General features: G+C 33.3%; 2 protein-coding genes across 2 annotated transcripts; both read left to right on the forward strand.

The window, feature by feature from the left end:
* The first annotated feature begins 874 nt into the window (after positions 1-874).
* On the forward strand, positions 875-5,072 carry LOC125875473 (phytosulfokine receptor 2). The gene has a single exon (XM_049556425.1). The coding sequence runs from the start codon at positions 1,708-1,710 to the stop codon at positions 4,849-4,851; it is 3,144 nt and encodes a 1,047-aa protein (XP_049412382.1). The 5' UTR covers positions 875-1,707; the 3' UTR covers positions 4,852-5,072.
* A 2,370-nt stretch (positions 5,073-7,442) lies between these two features.
* LOC125876073 (uncharacterized) lies at positions 7,443-10,416 on the forward strand. The gene is made up of 2 exons (XM_049557187.1): positions 7,443-7,553; positions 10,105-10,416. Exons 1-2 carry the CDS (start codon positions 7,443-7,445, stop codon positions 10,414-10,416), a joined length of 423 nt encoding a protein of 140 aa, XP_049413144.1.
* Positions 10,417-12,282: the final 1,866 nt, after the last annotated feature.

Here is a 12,282-nt window from a genome sequence, read left to right on the forward strand (position 1 = left end):
ACTTTCATTTTTTGAGTGTGAAAGTTCTTAATTGATCAACACTTTGTCCCATACAACAACATATCATGTGTGATTCTACAAGTGGAGTTTGATGGGGTCTAGTAAATAGAGAATATGACCAAAATGGTCCTTAATGTATGAGTAACGCTTTATTATAGTCCTTAATGTGTTTTACTTGATTGAAATAATCCTTAATGTATAAGAAATGTGTTAATTTTAGTCCTTAATGTATTTCATGAGTTAACATCTCATATGGTCATTCAACTAATACCTATTTTCACAAAAAGTCACTCAACTTTCATTTATAACCTCAAAATCACTCAACTATGAGATTTTCTCACAGAAAGTCACTCAACTTTTATTTATAACCTCAAAGTCACTCAACTATGGATTTTTCTCACATAAAGTCACTCAACTAATAGTTTTTCTCACCAAAAGTCACTGAACTTTCTTTTAATGCAAAAAATATTTAAATTGGTTGGGTGACTTTCTAAATGAAATATCAATAGTTGAGTGACTTTGAAGTTATAAAAAAAATTGAGTGACTTTCTTTGGAAAAAAATCCATAGTTAAGTGATTTTGTGGTTATAAATGAAAGTTGAGTTTTATGTGAAAAAAACTATTAGTTGAGTGATCATTTGAGATATTCTCTGTGCATTTCACTTGATTGAAATGATCTTTATAACAAAATTCATTCATTTTGGTTTTTTGCCCTAAATCTAATCAATTTATTTTCGATAAACTCTCGCTAAATAAAAAACTCCGCAGGGTGTTATGACCGCTTGGTACTGCGCGTGGGAATGGTGAAAAATTTTCCTTGACCGCACCAAATTAATGTAGTAAGCAAGTGTGTATATGTAGGAGATAGAGACAAATAATGGGTGTTGGGACAGCAAAGTCAGACTTTGTGAATGAGAAACTGTGAATTTTTTGGCAAAAAAAAACAAATGTGGGAAAGTCAGCTCTATGTTGTCACCATTTTCAAATCACTCAACTTAAGTTTCTTTTGGATTTTTTCTTGATTGACATTGCTCTCAAGCCTAAATAAAGGCTTTTTTTTACTTTGTCTAATCTTAATATAACTGTTCCTTTGATTTGAAATCTCAATCTTTATCAGCTTAAATAACAATTGTACAATCTTTTTTTTTCTTTATTAGATTCTGTCCCTCTTTCTTGAAATTAACTAAAAGAGTTTGCTTGAGTTGAAAGTTGGGTTCTTGCTTCTCTTACAAGTGATGGGGTGTTGAAAAATCTTATCTTTTTCATTTTTTCTTCCTAGTTTTAGGCTTTGAGTTTTGTAATTTAGTGTATTATTTATGATTTGGAGTTAAGGGTTTGTTAATTCATACAAGTAGTTAGAGGCTTGCTTTAATTACAAGTAGTTGGTAGGCTTTTTTCTTTGAGATTTTTGAGGTGTTTTCTTGGGATTTGTGTTATTTGAAGTTTCTGCAACTGGGGTTCTCTTCTTCCTTTACTATAATAATAAGGGTGGTGGTGCCCTGCTGCTACCGTTAAGTAGTCTTGATTTTTTCAGTCTTGGGATCTGATTTGATTTTTGGTACTTGGGGATCTGAGGAAGGTTCTTTCTTGGTGCTAATTTGCATCAAAGGTGGTAACTTTTCTTCATTTGGAACTGTGAATTTGGAATACATGGTGGTGGAATCTTGATTTTGAGCTGTTTATATAAAGATTTGTGTGTTTTCATCAATGGTGATTTGGGAGTTTCTGCCAATGAGTTTTCTGTGTTTGGTGTTTTTGGCTTTTCTTTTTTGTACATCTTTGAGTCTTGAAACCCCAGTTCAGACCTGTCATCCATATGATTTGTTGGCATTGAAAGAAATTGCTGGCAATCTAACAGATGGGGTTATTCTATCAGCTTGGTCTAATGAACCTAATTGCTGTAAATGGGATGGGGTTGTCTGTGGTAATGTTTCTGCTCAAAGTAGAGTGATCAGAGTGATCAGGCTAAATTTGTCAAGAAAAGGTTTGAGAGGTGTGGTTTCACAGTCCTTGGAGAAATTGGATCAGTTGAAATTGCTCGATCTTTCGCACAATCACTTGGAAGGTGGATTGCCTTTGGACTTGTCCAAATGGAAGCAGTTGGAAGTTCTTGATTTGAGTCATAATGTGTTGCTTGGACCAGTGTTGAGGGTGTTTGATGGATTGGAATCAATCCATTCTCTCAATATATCAAGCAATTTGTTCACTGGAAATTTCAGTGAGCTTGGTGAATTCCCTAACCTTGTTGCATTTAACACAAGCAACAATTCGTTTACTGGTAGTTTCAAGTTTGAACTTTGCAGTTTTTCCAAGAAGCTTAAGGTTCTGGATATATCACTTAATCATCTCACTGGTGATCTTGGAGGACTGGATAATTGCAGTTCATTGCTCCAGCAGCTACATGTGGATTCTAATGATCTCGGGGGTCACCTTCCAGACTCGTTGTATTCAATGACATCTTTGGAGCAACTTTCACTATCTGCCAATAATTTTTCAGGCCAGCTAAGCCCACAGCTTAGTAAGCTTTCCAAACTGAAATCCTTAGTTTTATCAGGAAATCGCTTTCATGGTTTGCTTCCTAATGTGTTTGGTAATTTGACATTGTTAGAACAGCTAGCTGCACATTCTAATAGATTTTCAGGACCATTGCCCTCTACGATTTCGTATCTTTCTGTGCTTAGGGTGCTTGATCTTAGGAATAATTCTTTGTCTGGTCCTGTTGATCTTGATTTTACTAAATTGACAAGTCTGTGCACTCTTGACCTTGCAACTAACCATTTCAAAGGTAACCTTCCTGTATCGCTCTCTAGTCGGGAGTTGAAAATCATGAGTCTTGCCAAAAATGAATTCACCGGGCCAATTCCTGAGAACTATGCAAACCTTTCATCCCTTGTGTTCCTCTCATTGTCCAATAATTCCCTTTCAAATTTGTCTGGAGCTTTATCTGTTCTGCAGCACTGCAGAAATCTTTCAACTCTTATTCTCACCAGGAACTTCCATGGTGAAGAGATTCCGAAAAATGTGAGTGGATTTGAGAACCTGATGATATTTGCATTGGGGAACTGTGGTTTGGAGGGGCGAATTCCGATATGGTTATACAATTGCAGTAAATTGCAAGTGCTTGACCTGTCATGGAATCATTTGGATGGCGAAATTCCTCCTTGGATTGGTGAAATGGAAAAATTGTTCTACTTGGATTTCTCGAATAATTCACTCACAGGTGAAATCCCAAAAAATTTAACTGATCTAAAGAGCCTCATTTCCCCACACAACTACGCATCTAGTCTGAATTCTCCCACTGGTATACCGTTGTTTGTCAAGAGAAATCAGAGCGGTAGTGGTTTGCAGTACAATCAGGCTTCAAGCTTCCCTCCGTCTATCTTATTGAGTAATAACAGACTAAACGGGACAATCTGGCCCGAAATTGGTCGTCTGAAACAACTTCATGTCTTGGATCTCAGTAAGAACAACATTACGGGGACTATTCCTAGCTCGATTTCAAATATGGGGAACCTGGAAAGTTTGGATCTTTCATGTAATGATCTCAATGGATCAATTCCTGCTTCATTCAATAAGCTCACATTCCTTTCAAAGTTCAATGTAGCTAATAATCACTTGCAGGGAGCGATTCCAACAGGGGGACAGTTCTTGAGCTTTCCCAACTCGAGCTTTGAGGGTAATCCTGGACTTTGTGGAAAAATCATTTCTCCTTGTGCTGCCAGCAATTTGGACCTCCGACCGGCTAGTCCTCTTGCTTCTAGTAGTAATAGGCTTGGCCGAGGCGGAATTATTGGAATTACAATCAGCATAGGGGTAGGAATTGCACTTCTTCTTGCAATAGTGCTGCTTAGAGTGTCTAGAAGAGATGCTGGTCACCAGATTGGGGACTTCGAGGAAGATTTCAGCAGACCACCTCGATCGTCTGATACTTTTGTTCCTTCTAAGTTGGTACTTTTTCAGAATTCTGATTGCAAGGAACTGACTGTTGCAGACTTGCTTAAATCTACAAACAACTTCAACCAGTCGAACATTGTTGGATGTGGAGGATTTGGTCTTGTTTACAAGGCAGAACTTCCTAATGGCATAAAGACTGCGATCAAGAGGCTTTCTGGGGATTGTGGTCAGATGGAGCGTGAATTCCAAGCTGAAGTGGAAGCCCTCTCGAGAGCTCAGCACAAAAACCTTGTATCCCTTCAAGGTTACTGTCAGCACGGGAGTGATAGATTGCTGATATATTCTTACATGGAAAATGGAAGCTTGGACTATTGGCTACATGAAAGAGTCGACGGGAGCTCATTAACATGGGACATTAGGTTAAAGATTGCACAAGGAGCTGCTCGCGGATTAGCCTATTTGCATAAGGAACCAAATATAGTTCATCGCGACATTAAAACCAGCAACATTCTTTTGAATGAGAGATTTGAAGCTCATCTAGCTGATTTTGGACTATCAAGGCTGTTGCATCCCTATGATACTCATGTCACGACAGATCTCGTTGGAACCTTAGGATACATTCCTCCTGAATATAGTCAAACATTAACTGCTACTTTTCGGGGGGATGTTTACAGCTTTGGTGTTGTTCTACTAGAGCTATTGACAGGCAAGCGTCCCGTGGAAGTATGCAGGGGGAAAAACTGCAGGGACTTGGTATCATGGGTTTTTCAACTGAAATCTGAGAACAGAGTGGAGGAAATATTCGATACATCGATATGGGATACAAGTTACGAGAGGCAGCTTTTGGAGGTGTTAAGTATAGCTTGTCAATGCATAGTGCAAGATCCACGCCAGAGGCCCTCGATCGATCAAGTTGTCTTATGGCTCGAGGCAATCGGAAGTGTAAAAGAAAGATGAGATTCAACTAGTTTTTCCTTGTAGACTTGGCTTCTTTTGCTTACAAAGTGAAAAATATCAGTGTAAAGCAACAGAAAAATTCAATTTTATAGAGTTAGTTATAAAACTTATGAACTGCTTTGTTTGGTTCACTTTGTTTCATACAAAAAAAATAGTGATAGTTGTGTTTGTATACATACGCTTAACTTGGGGACAAGTCCTTTACCAATATACAACTAATTACTCCCTCCGTTTAAATTTATTTGTCTTACTTTCCTTTGCATCTTTCTTTTTTTGATAACTCTTTAGTTCTAACTTTCGACATGTCAGATTAAAGGACATTTGGACTGTCAAGTCAAAATCAAATAAATAAATTGTAACGGAGGGAGTATTCTCCATTATGGACAAGTTCCTCATTCTCTGCTTCTCTAATCTGAACATATACAGATTTACTTGCATGACTACTTGCTATTCCTTCAGTTTTGTATATTTGATCATTGCTTTTGCCAATTTGTACAGAGGAGGTGAATGGTGATCTTGTATTCTTATTATCATTTTTTCAAATCGTGGTGTCTGAGTCAGCTCTGGACAGCTTTAACTAATGTCATGACGGGATACCTGTTGTTATTTCCCACCAACACATATAACATGTAACTCTATTTACTATGTCACGAATACCTGTTATTTTCCACCAGCACATATAACATGTAACTCTATCCACCGAAGGCTAGGACAGCCCACTAAAGCCATTTCAATCCTCCATCTTGCAATCCTTAACTATTGAGGGGTACAATTCACCTGTAAAAATGTAATATGCTAAAAAAGGAAAAGAAAAAGATAGACTAAAGTTTATGGAATTATAATTACGAGGAAATGATCCGTTATAATTTGAATAGAAGAAACGACCTTATAAAAATATCTTCATTTATAACTTTTAGTTGAGTGTGAGCCGGGAACACAAAGAACAGTGTCAAAACCACATAAATTGGACGGCAGTTAATTGAGCACGGTTTAATATAAAAATAAATAAATTAACCTTTATATAAATTTTGAATGTCTTTAAAAAAATTTCTAATTTCACCGCGATTGGCGATCGTATATTTTGCATGAAGCCCTGCACAAATAGAGTATGCATCTTATTGACTTTGTGCATACATAAATAACTTGTTGACAGGATTGTGATGGAATGGTAATTACTCTTTTATCCTTAATTAATTGAGTTCGAGTTCATTTGGGTACGGAGTTGTCTTTGTTAGATAGCGTTTTACCCTCTAATGTTGAACTTTTCGGCACGAACTCGAATTTAGTCAAGCTCCAATGTGAGTACAGAATATCATATAGGAAAAAAAGAACTTGTTGATGTGAAATAGACCAAACAAAAGACAAGACTTTATCTATATTTCTTTAAATAATGATGTCTTTTTCCTAGGATCACACAATGTCAAAGACATGCATGCTTGCCTAATGGAAAAAGTGACTTTAACAAAAAGATGAGTTTGTTTCAAGTTGTGCAAGTTGAATAGGAGTAGTTGATAATTGAGATGTCACATATATGTTCTCAAAAGTCTCACTATCCTTGACTTGATCATAATTATTGTTAGGTTAACTGATGATTGCATCTCTAACTTTAGCTTCACACTAATATATACTTCCTCCGTCTCATTTATATGATTTAGTTAGACTTACACGAAATTTAAGAAGAAAAAACAAAGAAGATATTTAAAATAAATGATAGATATTTATGTGACTATAAATCATTTTATTAAGGATAAATAGATATTTTAAAATTAAACTGTTATTTAATATAGAAATGTGTCATTCTTATTGAGATTAACTAAAATATACCGTAAGTCATATAAACTGAGACAAAATTTGGCTTAAAAATAGATATTTGTGTTAAACCAAAATACTTCTTTGCGTATATGTAGATAGTAAAATGTATATGGAAGGTAGTTAGATTAATTACATATTGATTGTTTTTTTATACATTCTATTAAGCCATTTAAAAGTTATAGTGATTTGGGACAAATCAATATATATCGCGCTAATTAACATGAAAAAATTAATTAAATATTTATTAAAAGGCTTGTTATTTTATTTACTATTTATCATTAAATAAATAAATAAATAATTCAAAATTGAGCTGGTTAAGTTTAACTCATTTATTTAATTTTTGTTGAACGAATTAGTAATCCTCCATTTATTAACTTTAGTCAATTTTAATCCATTTAAATTTTTTCACACTCAATTTATTATATTTATACCCCTAAAAGATTGTTAATTTCCTTTTGTATAAGTAAAAAGATGTGTCCTTATGTCCGGTTCGGAGCGATTTCCGTATGAGCCTTATAATTTGCCATGTGAATTTAATCGGGTTTTCAATATAGATATTCTGATCGCGGAGTGAAACAATTGTAGGGCTTTTGCATGGTTTTGACACGTAGAAGGTTTGGTACATAGTACACATGTTATATGTTACATACGTGTCACAACCATCCATATATTTTCTTCTCTTTGGAATCTAAGTTTAAGGACAGGACCGCATGTTTTAATTATTATTTACAAGCATTATATTATATAGTCTATAGAGCTCTTAAAATAGAGGGAAAAAAATGTTGGCAAGAAAAAGAGGTGCTGCCATAATATTGAATGTTCTTCAGAGTACTTCAAATAAAGGAATATACTTTGTGCCTTTTACTTCTGCATCTAACAATGACTTTAAGGTAATTTGCAAAGCTCAAATCTTTTATTTTAGTTTGTATACATTGATTGATTTAATGAAAAGATTTAGCTTTAATTTTACATATTATAACTACTCAATTGTTAGTTATCAATTAATTGATCCTCCTACTAGAAAATAAGGAATTAGCAATGGATAAAATTTCTGAACAACAAAAATTTCATGTTAATTTTCATTTAGCTGTGAATTAACAATAGATTATAAGAAAATTCAATTAGCTAGGAGCTATTTAGCTATTGATTGACTAAGGATTACCTACAAATTTTGTAGCTAATTTTATGTTTTCCTGTAGTTATAATAATCACTATATAACAAGTGACTTAATTGTGTAAATATATATGTAATTGTAACTAAAATTATCTTATTTTACATACGTACAACAACTTTACATACATTCATTATTAATTAATGATACAATGAATATCGCATGCGGTGGTATTATTATTTCCTTCCTACCTATAACTTTTACTATTTGAAAAGTTACTTCTTTAATTACTTTCACCTTTTTTTGTCGTACATCAATTTAATGGAAAAAGTTGTTTTTGGAAGTACGTATTCCTGTGGACTAAAATATTTCATACTCCCTTCATTTTACAAAGAATGACCTGATTTAATTTGGCACGGAGTTTAAGAACATAAAGAAGACTTTTGAATTTTGTGGTCCTAAATTAAAGTTATGTCAAATGTACAAAATTGTCTTTTAATCTTGTGGCCTTAAACATGTCACGTGTAAAGCTGAAATTAAAATCTTACCAAAAAAGAAAGAGGTCATTCTTTTTGAAACAATCTAAAAAGAAAAGGAGGGAGTAATACATTTGCGTGTATTTTTTTAAACTTGCAATTTTAGATATGTCATCGATATTTCATTTTTCACTTAGCCATGTATTATGGATAGAGTATATATTATGGCAGTAGCAATCAGAAATTTTATTAAGAATGTTCAAAAATAATAGTATGTGGTTGTCAAAATAAAACAAAAAAATATTGTGTTTGAGGTTTAAACCTGAAACTCCTTCGTTCAAATAGGACACCCACTATCAGTCCATCACTACGCCAAAAGTATAGCTTTTGTCATTGCTATCCAATTTTTAATATATATTTGGCTTAAGTCATACACGGCCCCTTAAAGTTGTCCGCATAATTCATTTAGACACCTCAACTTGGGCTTGTTCCAATTGAACACCTTCATTAGTTAAAAAAATATACCTATTGAACACTGTGTGACAATCAATTAAAAATAGAGAGCGTGTGTCATACACTTGCTAATGATGTGGCATAGTAACAAATAAGAAAAAGACATGTGGCATTTCGTCCATAATAAAAAGTACAAAATAAATTAAAAAGAAAAATAATAGAAAAACTATGTTTTTAACAAAAAGAAAAACTCTTTTCTTCTTTGCCAGAACACCCCACCCAACCCACCCCATCCACCCTTCGTCCATCCTTCCGCTTTCTTTACCGGAACAGAGCCGCCGTGACTAAAATCAAGGATAATCATCTTCGTTCCACCTTTTTTTGTCTCAACGTATTTTTTTCACTCATACACTTGTCCCTCTCGTTTATTCCGATATCCATCAACATTTAGTTGTCATTTCTCTCAATCTCACTTTTTTTTTCAATCATCAATTCAGATTCTCATATTTTATTTTTCTTCTTCTATGTTGTGAGTTCTTTAGGATTTGAATTTTTTAACAATTTGAAAGAAAATAATTTCATATTCGTATTAGTCTTACCGGAAAAACTGGAATTTCGCCGGAATTATTTTTTACGCATTTGATTTTAGGGTTTGATAATATTAGTACTCCATTGTGGAATACCGCTAGTAAAAATAATCATCAAGGAGTGTATGGGAAAGGGATGTGCCGGGGTCATGGCAAAGAAATTTGGCCGGATTTTTATTTAAATTAAATAATATGACATTGAAAAGTTTAATTGGGGATGACACAACCAATAATTTAACTAGCAAATTAAGTTTAGTAGATTTAGGTTTACGTTTTAACAAGAAATGAAAAAAAAAAGTAGATCGAAAATGAAGTGCAAGAGATTTTTAAGATGGAGTGAAGAAGATGACAGGTAAAGGGGTGTGGGGTGGGGTTGTTTCTTTTTCTTGATTAAGAGCTTATTTTTATAGTTATTTAGTTAATGTATGCAGGTGTGAAAAAAGTAACAAATTATCTAAAAAAAAATTGAAAAATGAAATAGAAACCTATTCACGCGCTCAACAGTGGTGAGGTACACTTATTTTGCCACGTAAGCACTTTGTGTTTAATAGGTATATGTTTTGAACAATTTAAGTGTTCAATAGGTACAAGTCCTAGTTGAGGTGTCTAAGTGAATTATGCGGACAACTTTAAGGGATTGTGTATGACTTAAAGCCTATATATTTTTATTTGACATAGAGATATATGTAACATAATTTTCTGACGAAAGATCTCCGGTTGGAGACCCTTGGATGGCTATAGCTATGTCCCTGATTATGGTGACTTAGAGTTTGTGGTATCGTTTTTAAAAATATTTAAAAAACATTTTCTCAGACTCGTCCTAGCGTGGACGAAATGGTAGATGGGAGGGAGGAGGGGGCGAATTCATCAGTAGGAGAAAGGTTGAAAGAGGGAGCAGCAAAAGCAGTGGAGACGGGGCTAAATGTGGGGGAAAAGGCGAAAGAGAGCATGGATGAGGCGTGGGATGCAGCTAAAGAAACAACAAAGAACGTCAAGGATGCATTAGTTGATGACGCTAATGATGAAATGAAAAAGGGCTATGAATATCCACCTACTCATAAAGATAAACATACACAAAACTTGAGGAAACGTGCTGATGGTTATGATTTGAGTGATCGTCATTAGGACCTTTTACCTGTACTTGGCACGTTTCTTAAAAAATAATGATCATCAGTATGAAAGAAAATATTTTATTAATATAGCTTTAGATTTTGAGACGTGATTTGATTAATAAGTACTTTCTTCGTTTAAAAAATAATGACCTAGTTTCCTTTATAGTTTGTTTCAAAAAGAATAACCCTTTTCATTGTTTGGCAACATTTCAATTTTAATTTTTCATGTGGCATGTTTAAGGCAACAAGATTAAAGGACATTTTGGTATATTTGACATAATTTTAATTTAGAACCACAAGATGAAAACGTCTTTTTTCTTTTCTTAAATTTCGTTTCAAGCCAAACTAGGTCATTTTTTTTGAAACGGAGGGAGTAATTAATACTCCTATCTGAAAGTAAAATAAAAATTTGTTTTTTTTTTTTATGTTAAAAAGTAATTTGAAATATTGGAAGAAGGGAGTAGCAGGTAACTTTTAATTTCGGAGTTTCAAGCATAAGCTAAAAATAATTAGATGCATGGTTCTAGTCGTTTGAAGTTCGTTATTTTAAATGTGTCATAATATTTGTGTTTTTACATTTTTAGTAAAGATATGGATTAATGAAGAAAGATTTCATGTTTAAAGCTTATTGGATTTATAAATTATTAGGTGATCTTTTTTAATTATGATGGATAAAATTGTTCAGTTCATGTGTTTTTTTTCTTCCTAAGAGTTTTTTTTTTACTTTTGGTCTCTTGGCGATTTGAGTTACAACTTTAAAGTCGAAGGTGAAAGATAATTATTTTGAGCAATTGGTTATCAAACATAAAGTAATAATAAGAATAATAATAACTTTAAAAAATAGAAGTGTAATTTCTTATTGGACAACAATGCCCCTATGTAGATCGTGTATTAATAGTTTCCTAACAAAATGAGGGAGGTTAGGTTGGTCATCACGATTAATAGACAAAAGAATAGGAAGGCTAACACTCATATTATTTAATTTGCTATCTTTAATTGGTCCTTTGGATTGAAGTGATCCTTTAATATATAGTATGGTTCATATATTTTGTCATAAAGTAATTTAAATAGTGGTGTAAATTAGGCACTTGGTTGGTTCATTTCTTTTTCCATAATAATATAACGTGTTTGAAACTTTTTTTCTTTTTTAACTATGAAAAGTACCCCCCCTGTAATAATGAGTGTAACAAGTTATCTGAAAAGCTAAATCTAATTAGAAGCGTCACCTCCAAATGAGTTTTGTAGTATGTAATTTGAATTTAATTAGGAATTTTAATACAGATTTTGAATACTGGTGAAAAAGCAAACAAGATTGTCTAAAAAGCTAAAACAAGTAATATACTTGTATGATTAACAAGAGTCTGGTTGTAATATCCTTGTATGATTAGCAAGAGTCGGGTTGAAATTAGAGGTGATAGAATTAGCTCATAATTAACCGAACATGTTAAAATTTGGGCTTACGTTATTGATCTAGTCATTTATTAGTTTAACTTAAGTCGGCTCAATCAATTACACAAAACAGTAAAAATTGGATTGATTTATAATTTAAATTCATTAATGAAAAATTCATCAAAATATTATCAGGTTTTTGCGCAAATTTCTTTCTTTCAGGGTGGTTTTTAATATTGCTTTCGAATAAAATACTCTAATTTTTGCTTTTGTCGCTCGTTTCATGAAAATCTGTGGATCAAAGTATTTGTATTTTAAGCTAATTTGCAAGGCACGAGCTTAGAGAGTTTTTGCGTTATCCAGCATAAATTGTATAATATTACTATGACTTAATTCGCTCGACATAAGCTTAAAATTTATTGTTTCGCTCGACATAAGCTTAAAATTTATTGTCTCGCTCGACATAAGCTTAAAATTTATTGTCTCGCCC

Source organism: Solanum stenotomum, chromosome 9 (assembly GCF_019186545.1).
Source record: "Solanum stenotomum isolate F172 chromosome 9, ASM1918654v1, whole genome shotgun sequence".
Taxonomy (NCBI): Eukaryota; Viridiplantae; Streptophyta; class Magnoliopsida; order Solanales; family Solanaceae; genus Solanum; species Solanum stenotomum.

Coding starts and splice junctions, on each gene's coding strand:
- LOC125875473 (XM_049556425.1), top strand. CDS start 1,708: ATGGTGATTTGGGAGTTTCTGCCAATGAGTTTTCTGTGTTTGGTGTTT.
- LOC125876073 (XM_049557187.1), top strand. CDS start 7,443: ATGTTGGCAAGAAAAAGAGGTGCTGCCATAATATTGAATGTTCTTCAG. Junction 7,554..10,104: donor CATCTAACAATGACTTTAAG/GTAATTTGCAAA, acceptor ACATTTTCTCAG/ACTCGTCCTAGCGTGGACGA.